This window comes from Vicugna pacos, chromosome 12 (genome assembly GCF_048564905.1).
Source record: "Vicugna pacos chromosome 12, VicPac4, whole genome shotgun sequence".
NCBI classification, from domain to species: Eukaryota; Metazoa; Chordata; class Mammalia; order Artiodactyla; family Camelidae; genus Vicugna; species Vicugna pacos.
Genome location: NC_132998.1, coordinates 11317464 through 11340561, shown reverse-complemented (window position 1 = coordinate 11340561; position 23098 = coordinate 11317464). Strand labels below are relative to the sequence as shown.

The window sequence follows — 23098 nt, the reverse complement described above, 5'->3', positions numbered from 1 at the left end:
GGTATGAATATGAATGTGCTCGTACCTGGCCTTGCACAGGGTCCCTTCTGCTTATCATAGACCCCGAAGAGAACACCTCTTGCCCTGAGTTAGCCATGGCAAAGCTCCTCCATCGTGTGCTCCAAGCCACACATTGATAATTAGAAATGAAAAGCCTGTGCTTTTCAGCAGGCTCATTTTATGCCGGCATGACACGTTCATTAATACTCGCTGCCATAACCCGTTAAGAGCTGTTCCACGCTCCTCATGGGCCTTGTGCGCACAAGCATTCACTGGCTGTTGTTATAAACGGATATTTTCCCTTGGGCAGTAAACCACAATTCAATTTCAATTTCCCTTTTAACTCATTTACTTCACAAAGATCTAATTTAAGACAGATTAGGTAAAATATTATTGGACTTCATGGGTACCAAGTGATTGTTGCTCAAGAAATATTCTTGTAAGAATCCAAAGCTTGCTGTCCTTCCCGCTCCTCCTGGGCTTTAAAGGGTCTGGTGTTGGAGCACAGTGTTGACCAAGGGACAGTCTCCTTTCCTGGATTTTTACCAGCAGTTTAACAATGATTATTGAAATTTAATCAGCCAAGCGCTTGGCTTTGAAATGCTTTTGTATGTATTTTTAAAAAGTCAGCCCATCACCAATCATTGCTGTCCATTCTCTTTCCCCTAGTCTGGTTCTGCCAAGAACAGGGGGTAAAAGTAGGGGATATAGGGCAGGGAGAGGCAGCCTGTGGGACTGCCCCATGCTGTCCCCAGCCACCTACATGTAGAGCGTTGTGGTCAGGATGGTATCAAGCACTGTTGACCCTGGACTTGACAGAGTTTCACCTGAAGGAGCAAAATAACATTCAGGAGAGTTCTACCAAGATACACTGTGAAAGAATGAATAACGGTGGGCTCTCTCCTCAAAAGTGTGGTTTGGACTTTGTTGCACTTAACCTTGATGCTTCTGTGTATTTTCTAAATCGCAGACTCAGGCGTCAGAGCTGCCCATCAGGCAGCCCGCCTTCCTGTGGCATAGAGGAGGAAAATGAGATCCAGAGAGCTGCAGGGGCTCCCCCAGGCCACACAGCCAGGGAGAGGCAGGTGAAGGAGAACCTACATGTGCTCCTTCAGGTGATACGGCAGTCCCCAAATCCTGGTGAACACAGATTCCTCTGCAGCTTGTTTAATCAGAACCTCTGGAATGGGACTTGTGAATCTGCATTAAAAAAAAAGAAAAAAAAGCTAATCAGATCATTCTTAAGCAGCCAGTCTGACTTAGGTGAGAACTGGTATTAGTGTGTATCAGGGATCAGCCAGCTCAACCCATGGCCCAAGTCCGCTCTGCCATTTGTTTTTGTGCAGCCCAGGAGTTAAGAAGGGTTTTAATATTTTTAAATGATTGGGAAAGTCAAAAGAATAATACTATTTTGTGATGTGTGAAAGTTATATGAAATTTAAACTTCCTTGCCCGTAAATCAGGTTTTGTTGGAGCCAAGCTGCTCTTTCTTGTTTCCGCGTTGTCTGTGGTTGGTTTGCACCCCAGCGGCAGGTCTAGCTGTTGCAGCAGGATCTGCATGGCGCACGGGGCCTGTGGCCTTTGCTGTCTGACTCTACCTGTAAAAGAAGCCGCTTCCTGGCCCCTAATGTGTACTGTTCCACCTCTCAGAGAGGCACTGCAGGCCCCAGTGTTAGTGGGAATTCCTACGCTCTGAGAACTGGTGTTGGTCCAAACACCATCTTGCTTTATGCAGAAGATGAAGTTATGAAAAACCACATATAAATGAAGCATATATAAATCTGATTATTTTAACAATAAAAGTACATTTTCTTGTAATACAACTTGTTCCTTGAGTATGGAGAATTCACCTTCATTTCAGGAGGTTTAGTGTAAACTCTATGTTTATTTCTCTTGGAATAGAAGAAGGGTTTCCTGGTTTTATACTTGATGAAGATATAGGATATAAACATTTGGAAAGCAGTGATGATAAACTATTGTGTATGTAGTATTCAGTATCCAAATTAATTATGAGACTTCTCTTTCACATACAAAATGCCCTTAAGAAACCCTTTGTATCTACGAAACCATGGTTTTTAAATTCACTAGAGAGACCTGGTTTTCCTCAGGACCATTGGTCTCCTTCTTACCAACTCATCACTGTACTAATTCAGAATCTTAGCTCCCTCCTAGTTTTTCTTCAACCAAGGTCGAACAGTTTCAGTTTCCTGACGTCTTCCATTTCTTTTTCCTCTTCTCCTTTACTCTCACCTCAGACACACGAGCATTTGTTCACAGACATTTACTGAGCACCTGCTCCACGCTAGGTCCTGTGCAGGCACTGACTCTGAGGTAGGAGATCCCTCAGTGGTTCCTCTAGACCTATTTTTCCATCATGACTAAACTAAAAGAGGAACTTGGAAGGTGCAGAGCGTGTTACTTTAAAACATCCTATTGCCTGTCTTCTTCTAAGGCAGGTAGGTGACTCTGTAAAGACTCAGCCTGGTGGTTTTAGATCCTGGGACATGGGCCAGTGCTTCATCCATTGTTGTTTAGGCTTTTATGGAGTGAGCCCCAGGGGCTCAAATTTCTCATTCACCAGAGAATCCATCCCCCACACCAGGTTCATCCTCTGCCGTCTTGCCACTGAATTGCCTCTCAATCTGGCACAGCAGAAGCTGTAAAGAGGCTCTAAACTTGGCATAATATGCTGCTCCTTGCTGCCTGACCTTTGATAGGTGGTGTCCCTCTCCTGAGCTTTTGTGAAATGCATAGAGGATAATGATCCCTCCTTCACACATACTTCATGGGAATATGCGGTTGAATGAGGAAGTTATTTAAAAGGCTTAGCATTTTCCTAGAGGGAGTTGCTATAGAAACGCAGAGGAGTACAAGTACTTCAGAGGAAAGTCCTGGGCTCTTTGTTTCTTTGAGAAGCCAAACTGTGGAAGAGCCATAGCTCGGCCCTGGACCCCCGCTCAGCCTAACCCCAGGTCTCCTACTTCCTCTTGCCGTCAGGACCGGGCTTTCCCTGCAGCGCGCCCCACCAGAGCCAGTGCCTCCTCGTGCAGGAGGCGTAGCGTCACACCGCAGTCCCACACACTGGGGACGGGGCACTGCGCGCGTCCGCGGTGTCTGTGGCTCAGTACCAGCCCTGCTTTTCTATTGTGGAGAGAATGGCGTGCTCTGCCAGATCAGGAGAGGAAAGAATAGAAGTTGAGAGATCAAGAGCTTTTAAAAACTCTGCCAGCAAAAATTTATTGGGACCGCTTGGGTTGAGCATTATATGGGACCTGTGGGAGGAAGTGTGAGATTGGTTCCTGCTCTCTTAAGAGCTTGAAACGTAGTTTTAGGAGTAGGGGGGGAAGGGAGGGGAAGGGTTAAAAAAGAGCTTGGAGAATAATGAGAGACACAAACTCTGAATATAATAGGAGTTCAGAAGAGGGGGAGCTCCGAGTAATTGGAAATATATCATTAAAAAGTGGGACTTCATTACCAAAATTCAAAAGAATGCTGACCTCTGTGAGAAGGAGGCGGGATGTATTTGGAAAGGGGTGCAGAGAGGAGCAGGATTGGTAAGGCTTTATTTCTTGGGTTAATGGGTGGGTACATAGATGTTTGTGGTATCATTCTATAGACCTTCTTCTATGTCTTGTACCTCTTCTATGGTTCATTTTTTGTTTGTTCTTATTTTTGTGGTATTTTGTTTTCATTGAGAGATAATTCACGAGCTAGAAAACTCACTGTTTTAAAGTGTGCAGCTCATTGGCTTTTTGTTCACAAGGTTGTGCAGTCATCAGCGCTATCTAATTTCAGAACATTTTCATCACCCTAAAGAAGCCCGTTAACAGCGGCTCCCCAGCCCCCTGTCCATCCAGCCCTGGGCAACCACTAACCAACTTTCTGTCAACATTTGCCTGTTCTGAACATTTCATATAAGTGGAATCATGCAGTATGTGGCCTTTTGTATCTGAATTCTTTTCAAAATTTTCAAGACTTACCCATGTTGTAGCATGTATCAATACTTAATTTCTTTCTTTCTTTTTTTCTGGGCCCAGATACGTGTATTTTTCAAAAAACTCCTTAAATCATTCTGAAGTTCAGATAGGATTAGGAACCACTTTTAGCTATTACTCTTCTTAATTCTATTATTTGCTTGGAATAAAGCTGATTTTAAAAAATTTATCAGTAACACTATACCAGGCATTTTTCAGGTACTAAATTACAGTTGACCCTTGAACAGTACAGGTGCTAAGGGCATGGACCCTCAGTGCAGTTGAAAATCCGTGTATAACTTACAGTCGGCCCTTAGTATGGGCGGTTCCCACACCCGTGGTCCCTCAGTACCTGCAGTTCCTCTGTATCTGTGGTTCCGCAGCCACAGATTCAACCAACTGTGGATCAACTAGTATTCAGCATTTACTGCTGAAAAATGTGCAAGTACAGGGGGACCTGCAAAGTTCAAACCTATGTTGTTCAGGGGTCAACTGCACATAGTTTTTATTGCAGTGAAATATACATAACATAAAATTTACCACTTTAACCATTTTTAAGGGCACTATTCAGTGGTATGAAATCCATCCACCACGTTGTACAACCATCCATTTCCACAACTTTTTCATCATCCCAAACAGAAATTATATCCATTAAACAATAACTCTCCATCCCTCCTACCCTAAGCTTCTGATAAATTCTATTCTTCTTTCTGTCTCTGTGACTTTGTTAACTCTAGGTACTTCATGTAAGTGGAATCATGTGTATTTGTCCTTTTGTGTTTGTCTTATTTCGCTTAGCGTAGTGTCTCCCATGTTCATCCATGTTGTAGCATGTATCAGAATATCAGTCTTTTTAAGACAATAATATCCCATTATATGGATTTATACTACATTTTGTTTACCTGTTTGTCAGTTGAGGGGTGTTTGGGTTGCTTTCACTTTTGCAGTATTTTGAATAATGCTCTTGTGAACATTCGTGTATACGCTTCTGTGTGAACCTGTTTTCAGTTCTGGGTATATAGCTGGGAGTGGAATTGCTGGGTCACATGGTAACTCAATGTTTAAGTTTTGAGGAACTGCCAAACTGTTTCTGAAGTGGCTAAACCATTTTACTTTCTCACTAGTAATATATGAGAGTTCCAATTTCTTTATATTCTTGCCAACATTTGTTATTTTCCATGTTCTTTCTTAAAAAAAATTATTATCATCCTCATAGATGTAAAGTGGTATTTCATTGTGGTTTTATTTGTATTTCCCTAATGACTAATAATGTTGAATATCTTTTCATGTGCCTATTGGCTATTTGTAAATCTACTTTGTAGAAATGTTTGCTCAAATCCTTTCCCATTTTTAAGTTGGATTATTATTATTACTTTTTACTGTTGAGTTGCAAGTATTTATCTATCCTGGCTGCTAAATCCTCATAATTTATTTATTTTATTGAAGTATAGTCGATTTACAATGCGTTAATTTCTGGTGTACAGCATAGTGATTCATATATATATACATGAATTTTTTAGGTTCCACATATAAGTGATATCAAATGTAAGCCCTCATTAGATTCGTGATTTGCAGATACCTTCACCCATTCTGTGGATTGTCTTGTTCCTGATTGTAGGGAGAAAGCTTTTAGTCTTTTAACATTAAATGTGATGTTACCCGTGGATTTTTCATAGATGCCTTTGATCAGGTTAAGGAGGTTCCCTTCTATTTCTAGTTTGTTGAGCATTTTTATTATGAAAGAGTGTTGATTGTGTCAATTTTTTTGCTGTATCTATTGAGACGGTCATGTGGTTATTGTCCTTTGTTTTATTAACGTGTTGTGTTAAGTTGATTGATTTTCATGTGTTAAGCCATCTTTGCATTTCTGGGATAAATCCCTCTTGGTTGTGGTGTGTGATCCCTTTTTTATATGCTGCCAAATTTGCTGGTATTTTATTGAGGCTTTGTATCTATATTCATAAGGGATATTAGTCTATAGTTTTCTGTTCTTGTGATGTCTTTGTCTGGTTTTGTATCACAGCAGTGCTGGCCTTACAGAATGAGTTGGGAAGTATGCCCTTCCCTTCTATTTTTTTTGGAAGAATTTGTGAAGGATTGGTATTAATTCTTCTTTAAACATTTGGTAGAATTCGTCAGTGCAGCCATCTGGTCCTGGGCTTTTCTTTGTGGGGGTTCATTTTTCAATGCAAGGTGCAGAAAAGTATTTATAGTACAATCCCACTTGAGAGAGAGAGAGGAGTCTTTTTAAGGCTCTATTTATATATTTATACAGAAGAGTTTTGAAAAGATACACAAGAAAAGACACATAAACAGCAAAGTCTGTCTTTGGGTGATGAGATGGAACTTGTCTTCCATTCTTTTTTTTTTTTTTAATGATTATGACCATTATTGCTTTAAATTAAAAAACAAAACAAAAACAAAAACCTGCTTAAAATGGCTAGTATTTGACCATTTGCTTTTTCACCCGCACAGTGAGTTGCTAGGGCCTCTGGCCTTGTGCCCTTAGGAACTCAGTCTAGTGGCCCCTGCATCTCTCTGCAGCTTCACCGCCTGCTGCTCCCCCTGTCTGTTCTGCCCTCCATTGAATTGTCAATTCCCTGAAAACACCCACAGTTACATGCTACTGTGCCTTCATACATTGTCTGCTGTTCCTTTCCCTTGCCAACCCTTCCCCCTTTATCAGTCCAATTAATATCTCTTAATTGCCACTTGTCCTTTAAAATCCCTTCCAAACATTTAGTTACCTTCCTTTGAGAGCACCTCCCAGCTCACTCGCCTACCTTGCAGTCCGCACCCAAGGGGAGAAAAGTCCCTCCCTCCTGTTGCCTCTCATACATCACACATATTTTTGTTGCTGAGCTTTGTGCTTACCCTGCATCACAGTTACTAGTTCATGTAGATGTCTTCCCTGAAAGTGCAGTTTCATTCAACCTTGTATCCTGCGAGCTTAGCACAATGCTTGGCACAAAATAGATGCTCAGAAATATCTTGATGGAATTGAATTCATGAGACGAGAAAAGGCAATCTGGGTAGGATGAGCAAACAGTGTGAGTAAAGGCCAAAGTATGAATTACTGTAACCATGCCCTAGTTTGGCAAGACAGGAAGATTCATGCTAGGAAATGTCGTTGAATGCTTTTGGCAGGGCTGAGAAGGAAGACTTTTTTTTTTCCTTTTTCAGTTTTATTAGTAGTTTTATTACAGTTTGACTGCACATATGCATTATATTGCATGTAAATACAGATATACAATATACTGCACATGGTGTTTTTAGTTTACATATAGGTACTGATCATTGTTTCTAAGAACAGATTAGAGCTTTAGCTTTTTAAACTGACATAGTTATCAATGGAATAAAGCCAACCACAAAATAAGAATCAACAGAATGCAGTAATCCAGTCATAAAGGACAGTCAAATGTGCTTACACATATTCAATAAATCAATCATCTAAGTTATAAATAATAAGTAGTTCATTTGTGTCCTTTTTTTAAAAAAAATTATTTAGAAGGAAGACTCTTGAAAGCCAAATAGAGTAGACTTGGGAGGTAAATATTGGTGTAATGAACTCTTCTCACTGCCTTCAAGTCTTGGCTCAAATCTCTCTTCTCAGTAGGCTTACCCTAACCACCTTCTAAAACTGTCCTCTCTCCCTTCACCTGCCTCTGACCCCAGCACTCCAGATCTCCCCTCCTTTGTCCATAGCTCTTAGCACATTCTCTGTAACTTACTTACTAATGATGTTTTTTTTACTTATTGTCTGTCTCCCCACTTAGAATACACACTCCTCACACTTGATTAGCCTTGTGCACTAGTATTTCCCCAGAATCTGGAATGTTGCCTGGCACACAGTAGGCACTGAGTAAACATTTGTTGATTTGTTGAGTGAATAAATCCTAAATTAATAAACTTCAGTATCTTGTCCAGAGCTGGCAGAAATAGGTATAATTCAGATGGCTTGTTTCTGACAGAAAAGCTTATTCTGTAAAACTGCTAAGATAATGTCACCTATATGTAATATAATCTAGGGCAGAGTGGAGGAGGGGGGTGAGGGAAGGAGAGATATATTGCCTTAAGGGTTCTTGCCTTACATATCAAATTGGGAAGTAAAACTTATGAGTACATTTGAGTTTATTTATTTCTTGCCTAGAAAAATGTTGTCTCATGTGGTGATTAATTCCCATGCTTTAATAATTTCTCTTTTTCTTTCTCCACAGACCTTTGTAGTATTAAACAGAGGGAAAACTCTCTTCAGATTTAGTGCCACGCCTGCCTTGTACATTTTAAGTCCTTTTAACCTGATAAGAAGAATAGCTATTAAAATTTTGATACATTCATATCCTTTTCTGCAAATGTGGAGTGGGTGCAGCGGCTGCATGGTCACTGGCACATGTTTCTGAGTGTTGACAACTTAATTGTATATTAAGTATTTTATCAATAGTGTAGTTGACTGTCCCGTCCATCAGAAGCTTTAAGAGCGCACTTCTGCTGAATCCTGAGCTAAGTTTCAGCAGATTCTTTTTTCTTAGGATGATATCATGGGAGTCTGGAACTTTGCAGGTATCATTAAGAGGGACGAATTAAGATGGTAACCTCTTACTGAAGTCTTACATTTTAAAGCACTCAGACTTCAGAAATTTCATACTGAGTTAGATTATTCAGTTTTGTAATGTATTAAAATCCATATTAGAAGTTTTGAAAAGCTACTTGAGTTACAAACAATCGAATGAATATTTTAGAGTTCTGCCTTAAATGCTTTTGATTTCTTAAACAATGAGACCAGTATCTAAAATAATTTCTCAGATTAAGTAGCCTCCTTGGTACAGAGGTTTAGATCTAGGTTGCTGGATTGATGTGAATCTCTTCTCGTATTTTTGCTCCCCTTAAACAGAAAATGCCAATTTATTCATGTGGTTTGACTTTTATATCTTATTACCACAGGAGAGCATATGACAGATGAAAAATTATGTGATGGGTTTAACAACCTTGCATAGTGACTTTAAATGTTCATGGTTGGTATTTAATTTGACAGTACTTAGTCCCATGCTCCAAAGGGTTTTGTACCCTCCAAGCAGGATGAGGAAACCAGCGGTTGCTGCTTCGTAAATCATTTTGCTAAGCTTTTGCACATTTTATCAACACTAAGAATTTAGCAACTGGGTCTGGAATCTGTGGTTTACAAGCAACATAGTTCTGAAATCTAAAGGTTTACAAGGAAATAAATAATTCACAATGGACTTCTTCCCTTTCTGTTGGATCAGAAGATGGTGTTTTTTCTCTTGTAACCCGAACATGCGATTAGTCCCTGAAGAAAAATCCAGCTGTTGTGAAGAAAAAAACATCCAGCTGTTGTGAAGGAAAAAACATCCAGCTGTAAGAAGTATTTTTTCCTTTTAGAACTCCACTAGTAGGATGAAGATGGTGAATGCCGTTCGCAAGAGAGAGTGAATTAGCAACAAATGAGATATGGCCTCTGTGCTTGTAAAGTGACAGTTTGAGTTGGAATAGCTCATGCTGACCTAAAGGAGTTTAATTTTTCTCAGTAGACAAGAACAAAAAGGGCTGAGAAAGATAAGAGATAGAATTGAAATGGCAACAAAATGATCCACTACCTGTGAACATTTCCAGGAATGAGCAGATGAATTTGCTTCATTTACCTGGTTCTTAGGAGCATGGCGGTGCAGATGTCTTTGAAATCCTTCCTCAGCGTACCACAGCTGGACAAATGCAACACGCATTGACTGTTGCCTTGCCGCACAAGGACAGTCAGCCCTTTGGAGGACTAAGGAAGAAAGGAAATCATTAACTACACGCACATTTCCAAATAGCTGGTTGTGCAAGATAAGTAGTTTAACCATAAGTGACTAGTGAATATTATAGATTAGATTTAATTTGTTTCGTCACCTGATGGCTTTGGCATCTGGTAGACTGATGATAGATTTCCAATTCCTGGGCAAAGAGGTGTTTAGAGGCATATGTGGTGAAAGGGAGAAATGTTTTCTCCAAAAGGAGGAGAACGGTGACAACCCGGTGGGAAGAAAGTGGCTGTCCTGCTGTGTCCACTTGCACTCGCTGACCGGGTATGGATACCTGTGGTGGCATTCTGGGTTCCTGGTGGTGACCACAGTTTTCATTATCACCTCCCTTTTTCCTCCACTCTGTGCTTTGTCTCCTTTCAGGTTACTGATTTAACTCTTGTGATACCAATAGGAAATGTGTTTGCTTCCTGAGGGTAAGAAACGGCCAGATTTTGTGTATTCTCCCTTGACTCTTTTCTACAGTATTTAGCATGATCATTATGTGCACTATTTTGACCAACTGTGTATTCATGACTTTTAGTAACCCTCCTGACTGGTCGAAGAATGTGGAGTAAGTAACTCATTTATTTATTTGTCTGCTAGCTTGTTTTAAAGGTCTTTAGTCACTGAATCTTGCATTGCACAATTGATCCATCAAGGAAAAAAAAGATTATTGCCCACTTTTTAAGTCACAGAGATGGGTGAGGCTACATGTGGAATTTAAGAAATACCCTTAGACGCCAACCCTGGAAAGAGAAAGTATGCTCTGGGAGTTACTCCCCTCCCTCTGCCCTTTCCTGTGTTAGCCAGTGCCTTTGACCGGCTGCCCCAGCACCATCTTGTTCCCTCAGTTCCCTGTGATACTGCCTTCTTCTCCAACATTAGCTTTCCCTTTCTTTTTGACTTGTCTCAATTTAAAAATAGCTCTGGGGCCTCCTTGCCTGCTTCAGAATGAGCACATACTAGATGGCAGTACAGAGCTGTTCCTCTGCAGTACTCCTGGGACCAGTACATTACAAAGTTCTTGGTTTGTGCATTTCAGTACGTTTCATTTGAAGCATCCCTTTCTCTTCCTCTCTTCCTTTCTGCTGTGTTGGCTGTGCCTCTCCTGTTTTGTCTCTATTAGTTGAAGCCACATGTTGGCAAGTGTTATCTTAAAAGATTCATTTAAATTTCTGTCTGTTCAGAAATTACCTCAAGATATCCATTTCTTTGACAGGTACACGTTCACAGGGATTTATACATTTGAATCACTAGTGAAAATCATTGCAAGAGGTTTCTGCATAGATGGCTTTACCTTTTTACGGGATCCATGGAACTGGTTAGATTTCAGTGTCATCATGATGGCGTAAGTTCTCTGCTTACTTTATTGGTGTTCTGAGTGTCATTGTGTGTGTGTGGTTATACTCCCGGGAGTGTTTGCATGACAGTGTTTGTAAGTGGCAGTTTGTGGACACAGTATGAAGAATTAACGGATAACCGTGTGAGGTGGTATGGGCTTATGCCTGTGATTCTTGCCCATGAGAGCCTCTTGTGCCTCGGGCAGTGACAACATGTATGTGTGGGGGAAAGTGAACAGAGGCTTTATAAACAGGAGAGAAGGTAGGAAGTGATTTCCCATCAGCACGCCATCATATTTTATTCTCCCTTACAACACTGACCAAGGTTTGCACACTTGCCACTAGGGGGGCCTCGGTGAAGTCTTTAGATTATTGAAGTGTGAACCTTAGGCTGGAAATCAGTTTCCTGGGTATGTTAAACCATATGTAATTTCAGGAGGCTATCCAGATGTTGAAGGCTTCAGAGCACATTTTAGAGTCAAAACATGAACCTAGTATCCAATCTGGTCACTTCCTAAAGAATTACTGACCAGAACTTCAAACTACGGTTAGTTACTAGGGAGCAGTGTAACTCCGCGTTGGTATGCTAGCTGCTCTCCGTAATTTGTGTTGCTGTAACAATGAAAATATATGTCTTTGGGAAGCTTAGCTGGTGGTAGAAGAGTTATAGCAGACTTTATTTTTATTTTCAGGTTGGGAAAGTGCTTTGTGATTTGGTAGGGGGTATAGATTGTGTGTGTGTGTGTGTGTGTGTGTGTGCACGATGTGTCAGAGATTGAGTGCATTTGTACATGTATGGGTCTGAGCATCAGATAGAAAGATGTATTTCAACTGTAAAATGTGAATGAATGATATGCATTGAATATTTGAAACTGGAACTTTGACTTTCTGTTATGTTAAGGCAATTTCTAGCTTACCGGCATCATGAATACACATTGGTGTTCATTTAAAATTTAAGTGTCCTTGCTAGGCACAGAGCTGGTGATTAAATGAGCACATAACACGATACTCACTCTGATCTCATGATCTGGATTTTTCCTAAGCCCTGCTTTTGTATGTCGTGGGCTAAAGCTTCATCTGTAGGCGTGACTGCAAAGATACGCATACAGCTCTTGGAAAAGTCATACATGGAGACACTTAGGCATTTTTGCCATTGTCAACTAGGGAGTTATTTTAATGTAGGTTTGGTTTTATGGGGCTCCTGGTACAGAAATTTGTCTCCTTTTCCTAAGAAATTGTTCACAAAACTTGGAGACATAAGCCTTTGATACCTCCTAGCCTTCCTTTATACTAAAAAAAAAAAAAAAAAGTGAATTGACTGAGAGCTGTCATTCTGATTGGGATCTGCACATCACGATGCTGAGTAAGAGAGTAAGCCCCAGGCAGTTTCTGGTGGTATCACTTCTTTCAGATACACTTTTGAATTCTCCTTGCCCAACTGAAAAAAAAAATGTGTTCCTTAAGTGTTTGTATTTTGCAACTTTCTTTTTCAAGGAAAAAAGTGAAATCATAGCTTGTATATAAGACCCTTTCTTACCCCCATCCTCAAACCCTCGCCCAGTGGTCGCATTACAAGTTACCTTTGGTTTGATTCTGCAGGTATATAACAGAGTTTGTAAACCTAGGCAATGTTTCAGCTCTACGCACTTTCAGGGTACTGAGGGCTTTGAAAACTATTTCGGTAATCCCAGGTAAGATGGCCCGGGGTTGGTGTTAGGTGTGGGGTTAGGGCCCTGACGTGACGTACTGTACTTTTTGTTTTGTTGTGGTTTTGTTTTTTTCCTTTCGTGTTCGTGTTTGTGTCTGTGTTTGTCATTTGTGTCTGTGCGTGACCTCCCTTACTACAGATATGTGACAGAGTTTGTGGACCTGGGCAATGTCTCAGCGCTGAGAACATTCAGGGTTCTCCGAGCTTTGAAAACTATCTCTGTAATTCCAGGTGAGAAATTTTAAACACAAGACTGACTTTATTCTCATCTCCTCTTTCCCCTCCATTCGTTTTATCCACCACGTTTTGAACTGGCATCAGCACAGCTGACATGGCCTTGCATTCTGCATGTTTTCCTGAGAGACGTTCCCTGGGACGGCTCTGTGGTCCATTGGCAGTTTCTCTGACAGTGCTTGTTAGGCATGCAGCCCCCATTCCATCCATGCTTTGAAAAAGCACGTGTTTAATAAGAATCACTTGGATCTCACAATGTCTGAAAAAATTGTCACGGAGCTAGCTGTCTCTTTGAATATAAATCATTTGCTTCCTGGCCTCATGGAATTACAGTAACTTTAACATCCGCCCTCATTCCATTGCTTGTGGTTTCTAGGCTTCCTATCGCATGGTTTGCTGATGGGATGTTTGTTATTCAAAAAATTGTACTTTTATTGTTACTGTGTTAGTGGAATTATTTAATTGCACAAGAGACCTTACCCAGTTAACCAGTCTTGTGTTCCAGACAAATGTATGAGCCATGGAGGTAGTGAACTGAACTTTAATAATCACTGTCTATCACATTCTGTTGCTGCCTGTTTCACTAGAATAAGAACCAGTAGACATCTACTACACATACATTCAGAGACCATTCTCAAACATAAGTCCCAGTGAGAGCTTATACAGGTGCTGTTAAAAAAAATCAAAGGTAAGATAAGATTCATCAAAACGCATGGGCACACAAAAAGGACAGAAACTTCAGGAGAAAAAAAGGGAATCGGTGGGTGATTGAGAAGTAGTTAATTGACAGTCTCTTTAAAATAAAATTTTTGCCTTTTTCTTTTTAATTCTTGAGAGCTAGCCTAGTGATTCTTAACCTCTTGAAGGTTTTGGATCCTTCTGAGAATCAGATGAAAGTTCACAAAGCACTTGCCCTCCCCAAGCCCATCTGTGGCCCTCAGGATAAGATCCATTAATTTAATTTAAATCCTTACTACCAGGTAATACTTAACTATTTTTCTAAAGCCCAGTCTTAAAATCTGGGAGGAAAGATATTTTAGTTAGTGGTCTTTTAACTAAAATATCACTGGCAGTAACAAGGCAGAAGTCAGGACGGTTTTGTTGCTGATTGGACTTTGGTTGCATTCAGGAGTTTCCAGGGAAGATCCCCAAGAGACCAGGCTTCCCACTGTAGTTCTGCAGAAACAGGGGCAGGAAGAGCAGAGGCCTCGTGTCCCCGGCATCACAGGGCTCTTGCCCTTGTGGCTGAAACGGAAGGATTCCTCTTTCCACATTATCTACATAGCAGATACAGAGAGAGGGAAGCACAGAAGTGGACTCCCAAAGAGGGCAGACTTAGAATGTGGCTTGCTGAGAACCCCAAGGAAGGTACACCTCAGTTTCTCCATTTATAAATTTAGGCCATGAAGTGGGCCAGTAAATTACAGCCCTATTAAAAATGAATTCCTTTATTTTTAGCAGTGGTAGCTTACAACTTATCAACCAGAGGCTGGGTGTCAGTTGGAGTATACTCTTCTTGGCAAAAACAAAAACTATAACCCTGACTTATCAAGGTTTAGTTCCTAGCTGTTTTAAATCCTTTTGACAGAAAACCCAGCCCTTCCTCCAGGCAGCCTCATGCAGCCCGCTGATGGTGGCCTAACCCTTAGGCAGGCCTTGTCTTATTGTTTTAAGACACCTGGAGCACCAGATCTTCACTTTCATTTTCCTTTGGTCTCTCCTCCTCTGGCCTCTTTTAAATACGGCCCCATGTTTTCTGCTCACTCCCCTCAGCGTACTCCGCAAGGCATCTGTCTCTTTATGTTCTTGTGATCTCAGAGCTTCTCTTCCAGAATTAACTTGGAAAGCTGCGCTCTGCTCACTAACTGGGGCAGCAGATGCTGTCTCTGGTCTGGCTCTCAGTTCCTGTCTCTGTCTCTGCTTGATGATCACTTCTGACCACAGCATCTCTACAGGATGACTCTTGACTAATGTCATGTTGTTTATCCTTAATAATCTAGTTTTATAGATACATAGTAATATCTAGTTTTATGTTATAGATTATAAATATACATGTATGAACACAGTGCCTGGCCCATAGTAGTCCTCCATAAATCATCTTAGCAGCAGCAGTTATTATGATAAAGGAGAAACCTAAACCCACACAAAGGGTTTGTGGGGTGATTTGAACATCAGCTTCAGTCTGAAATAGATTCTTGGATTCCTGTTTCGAGAAACAAACCTCAGCTGAGCTGACTTTGGAAGGCTTTGGAAAACAACTTTAAGGGGTAATAAAGCCAGTGATAGATCATTATCAGTGAACGGTATAACTGGTACTTGAATTAAAGTGTGACTTTTAATCCCAAGGCTCCCCATTCTACTTGTACAGGACTATTGTCCTGTTCCCACCTGCCTGTTACCCAGGTCTCTTTCCAGGGTGGGAACACCAGTGTGTGAGTCAGTAGACCTGGGCCATCTCTTGATTGAAAATCTAAGTCATTTTGACCCGACTGTTGTAGAGCTGGGCCATGATTCCCTCTTCATAAAAACCGCTGCTTTGCAGACCACGTTTTCTTATGGGCCACTTCAGTGGATTTGCTGCTCTCTTTGTCTTCTCCTCTTGCCTCTCCCAGTTTGATTATAGGCTTCTGCCGAAGCTGCCAAAAACAGGAGTGCGAGCAACCACGGAACTCACATGGGACCTGTAAGATCGCACAAAGCTCTCAACTCCCTTTATGAGAGTTGTCCCTTCCCTTGAGCACCCGCCCAGCTCAGCTGGGCTGACGCTGTCCTCCCTCTTAGCATCTTTGGTAGATGCTCTGAATGTGTCAGGGCAGCCAGGACTCCCTGAAGATTGGAGAGTACAGTGCATCTGTTAGCTCTAGCCTTTTGCATAAGAGATGCTTTGACTTAGAGCCTTCTTGTGGTTTAGGAACGACCAAACCCACATTCTGACCCTTTTTATTTGCTAACTCAAGACCTGGATGCCTGTCATTCATGGTTTCCCTTTTGCTTCAGAGGACTCGACTCGAAGAACAGTTCACGCAAACTGTGCTAAAGGGTCAGTTGTAGGAAAAGACCCTTTTAAAGTGTTCTTTGATCTGGAACTTGCCAGATTGAACTTGACATTGAAATATTCTATGTAGAAAGTCATATGTCTTAACACCGTTTTCACTCTGTGTTTATCTGGGCACAAAAATGAACTTTTAAGTGACTTTGTCCGAAGTTTCGTCTTCTGCGTGCTTTGACCATGTGCCACAGGACCAACATGCCCCAGGGATAGGGTGGCCATCTCGAAGCAGGTGTCTCAGGGTTTTCGTAGAGTAGTGCTTAGTGGTGTAAATGAAACCTCACTGCCCGTCCCTTGTTGTTTCCATCATCTAAACGGCTCCCAAAGCACTACTTCTCTTCTGTTTGGCATTTTGCTCTCTTAAGAGCTGTCATTTCTTGATTAGTTTTCTCTTGGATTTTTTACTTCTCTGCTTTCATTTCTGTTACCTTCATCTCTCTCTTTACCTGTGGTATCAGAGAAGAAGCAGGGAAATTAGAAGCTCTGCTCCTTCCCACCCCGATATTCACAAAGAAAGCATTTTCTCTAAATGTGCTCATTATGAATGTGGCGATTTCTGCTGCAGAGTAAAGGGGGATAGAAAGTGTTTTAAGACTAAATATTCAGGCTCATTGTTTCTTTTAAAATACTCTAGTTATCAGTCCAGTTGCTTTTGTATTTCTCCTTTTTCCACATTGCTTCTCAGACAGGACAGCTGAAGTTGACCACAGTGGTCCCAAGTGGGACAGCTCTGGGGACTCACAGGCCCACCTCAGATAGCTAGTTTGGTTTTGGTCAGAGTTTGTGATATGAATCTGGTTCTGAGTAAATAAATCTGTGGCCCCCAAATCTCTCCCACATTACTGTTGATCTGAAGAACCTCCAAGCACCATCACCATGAGGACTGAATCTGCAGTAGGAAAGTTGACCTGGTGCAACTTTACCCCAGGACTTGTGTGGACCAAGCCAGAGTGTGGGGCTGGGGCTGTTCCTTCCCCTGTTGTGAGAACTGCTTGTTACTGCTGTTGAGGCCTGTGCTGATATTAATTTTGCAGGAGAATTAGCTCATGCTGCTTCAAACCAGTGATAATTTCTCAACCTGAGCCATGAACTAGGAAATACAGATTTACTTTGCTTATAACATGGCATCAGCATGGGAAGCTCTTGACCCAGTAGGCATGGCTGATTTCTTTGGACTTAGCACATAAGCAGCCTTTGTTCATTTGTTCAGGGGATAGCCGGGCATCAGGAAAGGTGACAGGAAGTTCAGTGATGCCTTGGGACAATAGAATGGAGTAAAATTCCATGACAGCGGCTACACCTGCTTCTCAAAATTCCTTAAGTGTCCAGCTTCTTCTCTGGTAGCTGACCTTTCTGTATACTGGGTCCAGCTGTCTTTTCTTGTTCTGTAGTAAATGTATTAACTGCTTCTGCTCAGGCTCGTCCCGATACTAGTTAACGTCAGCCTTTTCCACTAGTTCTCGCTGTCCAATTTGCCCCCACGTGGCTTCTGTCGCACGCTCTGTTGTGTAGGAGTCATATGAAGGAGCATTCTGCTCTGTTTTGGATAGTCGGTTTTCTTGCCTGTTCTGGTATGTGGTGCTATGAACCCGCAGAGTGAGCAAGACAGCATATCTGCACCGCCAGGACAGTGGCGTTCTCCATTCTTGCATGCATCTCACTTTTTTTGACCTGTGTTGCTGGTAGCAGGGGGAGCACTTTTGCTTGGCTGCGTTTACTAGTACGTGGCAGCCACTCCTGGCAAGACTGTGGAGCTTGAGCTTACGAAAACCGTCGATGGCGTCATCTCCATAAATTGGCATTGATGTCTGCCAGTACGGTTATTCGCAATTATCAACCCTAACAGAAGGAGGCAGAGTCTTGGCTGAGGCCTGTATATAATCCGGTGCCCGGTTACACTTAATATTACTGAGTAACTGTGAGCTTCCCTTCACTTACAGACATTAAATTAAATCACCTTTCTTCTTCCTGTGCCTTCCTCTAATTTTCTCCTAACCATCTGGATGAGACTCTTAGAGGGTAAATTTTTAGATGGCCATAGTTAGTGTTACTTAGTGATCATCCTTGCTTAAGATTTGTTTCTTTGAGCCCCTTGTGAAGTATAAGCAACTTATACCATTTCCACCTTAAGTTTCTACTTTAAACTTCTTGAAAGCTGAAAGAACTCCACCAAGGAGTTGATCTAAGCCTCAGACTTCAAAGCAAAACACTTGAATTTTTTTTTAAGCTTTCTGGACTCATGTTTACAGATTTCTTTAGCAGTGACATCTGTTTTCTGGAGAAGAGATGTTAAACCAGCTGGTTGTGAGTGTTCAGATCCATCCCCAGAAAGGTGAGGAGCTCCATGTATGATTGGTGTATTAGTTGAACACATCTGGTTGCAAGTGAAAAGATACATCTCATTTAAACCTCACAACAACCCAAATGAGATTGGTATCATAAATACCTTTTCCTAGATAAGGTTCAGGCAAGAGTGGTTAATATTTGAGTCACTTACTGTGTACCAGGTGCAGTGTTAGATGTTTATATGAGTCATGCTTAATCCTCACAGCAGCCCTATGATATTCAACTGTAATTACCCCCATTTTACAGATGAAGAAACTGAGATTCCGAGAGGTTAGGTGTATCTCTCAGATCACACAAGTAAGTGGTGTAACTTGATTAAGATTAGTAATTATCTACCCAGGCTCACACTTATGTGGAATTTCAGTCCGATATCCTTGCCTTCAGAAGTAGATTAGAGGTAAGATCCCTCCTGAGGCCTGTGTGTCAAGACTCTGTGTCTGCCTCCACCCGTCCTGAGGCTGTGGCACCCCAGGAGTGCACAGGGCTTTTTCAGCCATGTCTGAGGGGTAGCTGATGTCTGGGTGTGCCCAGGAGAACCACATGTGGACTCAGTTTTGATCCAAACATCACAAACCCATAACCATATTTTTCTTTGTCTCCCATCACTGATCTCTCCCTGTGCGCTTAAGAATCAGCCTGCAGATTTCAGTTTGAACCAGAGGCTTGCATTTATACCCCAAATTCAAGTGGGTTGTACGTTTTTTTTTAATTTTGTTTTTCATCTAGGACAGAAAAAAAGGTCAGTTGTAGAGAACGGGGCATGTATGTGATACAGAGAAGGTACATTTGAATGGAAAGACAAACCATAAATACTGGATTGATAATTAACTGTTTCAGTACATGGGCATTTCCAAAGCTCTTGGGAAAATATTCTTGTACTGTCTCACTTATTTTTGGCTTTTTAGCTTCCCAACAGTTCTCTTTCCAACCTGGAAGCCTCCTCAGTTCCTGATACTGTTTATTCAGCTGAAATTTACCGGGTACCTTCTGCGGGCTGAGCCATGTAGATACAGCAGTGAACGAGCCAGACATAAACAGTTAATTATAACTGTGATAAGTGCTACAGAGGAAAGTACAAGGCGCTATTAGAATGGTCATAGCATGGGATGGAGAAGAGTTGTAAAGCCAGGGAAGGTTTTCTGGGGGAATTGATATTTAAGCCAAGACCAGCTGATGAGTAGGAATTAGTCAGGAAGGACGCGGGAATGGAAGGAAGACTTCCAGGCAGAGGGGACAGCATGTGTGGACACACTAAGGCAAGGAAGAGCCTGACTCATCTGAGGAGCTGAGAAGCAGAGACAGGAAAGTACTTCCAGGGAGGAAAGAGCCACATGTTGGAGAAGGAACTTGCTTTTTCTTTTTAAAAAGTATTGACTTCAATATGGATGCTTCTGGGAAACTTGCTAACATCGCTGAGCCACTGTTACTGTAATGGTGTCTAAGAGGACATGGCCATGTTTCAAGGGTGGCGCTGTGGGGAGGAGCAGGAGCCGTGGCTGAGAGAAAGGCTGGGGGAGGCGGGGAGGGCTGTGGGGTGACTCTGATTCTGGGGGTTCTCTCCCCTCAGGCCTGAAGACCATTGTGGGTGCCCTAATTCAGTCCGTGAAGAAGCTGTCAGATGTGATGATCCTGACGGTGTTCTGCTTGAGTGTTTTTGCCTTGATCGGACTGCAGCTTTTCATGGGAAACCTGCGAAACAAGTGTGTGGTGTGGCCCATAAACTTCAACGAGAGCTATCTTGAGAACGGCACCAAAGGCTTTGACTGGGAAGAGTACATCAACAATAAAAGTAGGTGGCCCCTTCTCTGCAGGAGCAGGAAGAAAGGTCCGTCTCCTGTTCGCATGGTCAGAAGCCGCCGCTGGGCTTTAAAGAGTGCTTGGGGCCGGGAAGGAAGGCCAGGACGGCTGGGGGTAGCCTTGTGAACTTACTCCCTTTCCTCGAGGTGGATTGTGTTCAGAAGCTCTCAGGCATCGGCCCTCTCTCCCTCACCCTCTTTTCCCTCCCTTTAAAAGCAAAAATGAAACTTTGTATCTTTTTCACATGTATCCCTCAAGTTTTGCTTTGAAAATCCGGGTTAGAAACTTGATAGAAATCCTTTTTTCCCCCTGGCTAGGTGACCTGAGATGTGTAAGCATTTAGTTCAGAATATACATAATGAGCCTTCTTGATACCACTAAGGCCTTGGTCATCAGTGTGGGCCAGGGAGTCAGGTCATCTCTAAGTCACTGTTTGATCCTGTTCAGTTAAGGAGTTTTTGCAATTTCACTTCAGGAACCAGAGCACCTGGGTCTTACTGCTGTAGTGGTACTTCTATAAAACAATGGGGGGAAGTTAGCAGTATCCCTGTTAGTCACTCTTTTTTTCTGCTATTATACAATGTTTATTTGTTTTTAGTTAATAGACTTCATTTTTAGAGCAGTGTTAGGCTTACTGAAAAGTTGAGCAGAAAGTACAGAGTTCTCATGTACATCCCCTCTCCTGCCCCCACCCTCATACACAATTTCCCCTATTAACTTCCAACATAGTATGGTACATTTGTTACAGTTGATATGTCAATATTGATAAATTATTTTTAACTAAAGCTCATAGTTACATAGGGTTCACTTTTTGTGTCATACGTTCTATGGGTTTTGACAAATGTGTAATGACCCTCTTGAGGAAATGAAAGCAGTTAAGTAGCCTTAACAAATGTTGCAAAGAGGATTTCAGGGACACATACGGGAAAGGGGAACATGCCCTCTGACTTAAAACAGGACATGATAACCAGTGCTCAGTGAAGATTTTCAGTTTATCTTTGGTAAAGAGAAGTTGTAAAGATAAAAGGATAAAATCGTACAAAAGAGTGAAGATCTCAGAAAACTCCCCTTTAGAGCCCTTTGATTTGAGTACCAGAACATGACATACAGATCTGCAGTGCGAGTGGGACTCAGGTGAAAAGAACATTGCATTGAAGTCTGTATGTAGCACTTTTCATTTTTAAATATATATGGGAAAATAATTAATGGGAAAGAATCCTGACCAGATTTCACTGCTGTCAGAAGAGATTTATATGAGCTAAAATCAATAACTGTTTCTGCTGGGTTAGTTAGAACAGTGTAACCTTATTCTCTCATTTACTTAAATCTACCTTATTCATTTCCTGCCTCTTCAAACTTTTCTAGCAAATTTTTACATAGTTCCTGGCATGCTGGAACCTTTACTCTGTGGGAACAGTTCCGATGCTGGGTAAGTAGCTCACCTAATTTTATTCTCCTGCCTTAAAATAATGTATCAGACAAAAGTAGGCAAGAGTTTCACTTTTGTTTGTGCTCCTGTAGTAAACCCCAAGTGGGTCTGACATATTGGTTGACTCAGAGTTTCTTTCTATTTTTCTGTTTGTCCATCCAAAGTTGACATTTCACTAGTAGCCAAAGGTGCCTATAGTCTCAAGTCAAATCAAAGATGTAAAAGGCTAAAATTAGAATCTATAGCACCAGCTGCCTTGCTTGTCTCTTGTAGACTCCCCTCATTCTATCATACCACAATTAATAAAATAGAGAGTAAGGACTGCCTTCATGATAGCTTAGCACCCAAGGTTGACCCAAGATGGACTAGGCCTCGCCGCACGCGGAAGGGAAAAGAGTTGCAGCGTAATGTCTTTTCCCATTTTTTTTTATTGTGGCAAAATACACATAACATAAAATTCACTCTCTTAACCATTTTTATGTGTACAGTTTGACCACTTTTAAATGTACAGTTCAGTGGAGTTAAGTATATTCACATTGTTGTACAGCCGTGGTCACCATCCATCTGCAGAATTCTTCCTAATGGGCACTGAAACTCTGTCCCCATTAAACAATAACTCCTCATTCTCCTCTCCCCCCAGCTCCTGACAGCCATCATTTTACTTTCTGTTTCTATGGTATTGAGCACTCTAAGTACGTAATATAAGTGGAATCATACAGTACTTGTCGTTTTGTGACTGGTTTACTTCACTTAGCAGAATGTCTTCAAGGTTCATCTATGCTATAGCATGTGTCAGAATTTCCTTCCTTTTTAAGGCTGAATAATATTCCACTGTATGTATATACCACATTTTGTTTATCCATTCATCTGTTGATGGACACCTGGTTGTTTCCACATTTTAGCTGTTGTAGACAATGCTGCTATGAACATGAGTGTACAGCAACATAATTTGAGTCTTGATTCCCCCACCTCTAGCTCTAAGACTTTTGGCAAGCCATTTGGCATCCCAGGCCAGGCAAGAGGTTCTCAAGGCTATGAGCCTCAATTTCTTCATCTGAAAATGAATTTAATCATGTTCTCACTTTCTCAAAGGGTTATGAAAGGATCCAGTTGGACAACATACATGAACGTGCTTTATAAACAGAAGACTGTATCAATGCAGGTTGTAGTGTCATTATTTAGAGCATACTTGTCCTCTAGGAATTGGCGTTTTAAGATGACATGACAACTAGAAGTCCATTTAATTATGTATTGAAGTAGATACTAGAAATTACCTTGCAGTAAATATCAGGTGAGTCTTACAGCAGAAGAACTGTAATAACCAAGGTCACTGAAATCCCCAGTATGACACAGGCTGTCACAGTGAGTGTTAAGAGAACAAAGACAATTAAGAGGAACTTCTAGCCATTTGTCATTTAAGATA

The 23098-nt window shown here is 41.5% G+C and overlaps 1 protein-coding gene across 7 annotated transcripts in view; it reads left to right on the top strand.

Moving 5' to 3' along the window:
• Positions 1 to 23098, top strand: part of SCN8A (sodium voltage-gated channel alpha subunit 8) — a 165247-nt gene that overhangs the window by 66518 nt on the left and 75631 nt on the right. For 3 of the 7 annotated variants that reach the window (XR_012078339.1, XM_072972775.1, XM_072972773.1), the window contains exons 1-5: positions 10269 to 10343; positions 10992 to 11120; positions 12960 to 13051; positions 20017 to 20238; positions 21612 to 21675. Coding sequence is in view for 6 of the 7 variants with exons in the window: in XM_072972775.1 (XP_072828876.1) it covers positions 10273 to 10343; positions 10992 to 11120; positions 12960 to 13051; positions 20017 to 20238; positions 21612 to 21675 (578 nt within the window). In the remaining variant the exon portion in view is untranslated. Of the gene's footprint in view, positions 1 to 8191; positions 8311 to 10253; positions 10344 to 10991; positions 11121 to 12711; positions 12804 to 12959; positions 13052 to 20016; positions 20239 to 21611; positions 21676 to 23098 lie in introns of those variants that run through there. The other 4 variants (XM_006202995.4, XM_072972774.1, XM_072972777.1 and 1 more) reach the window with 3 other exon arrangements.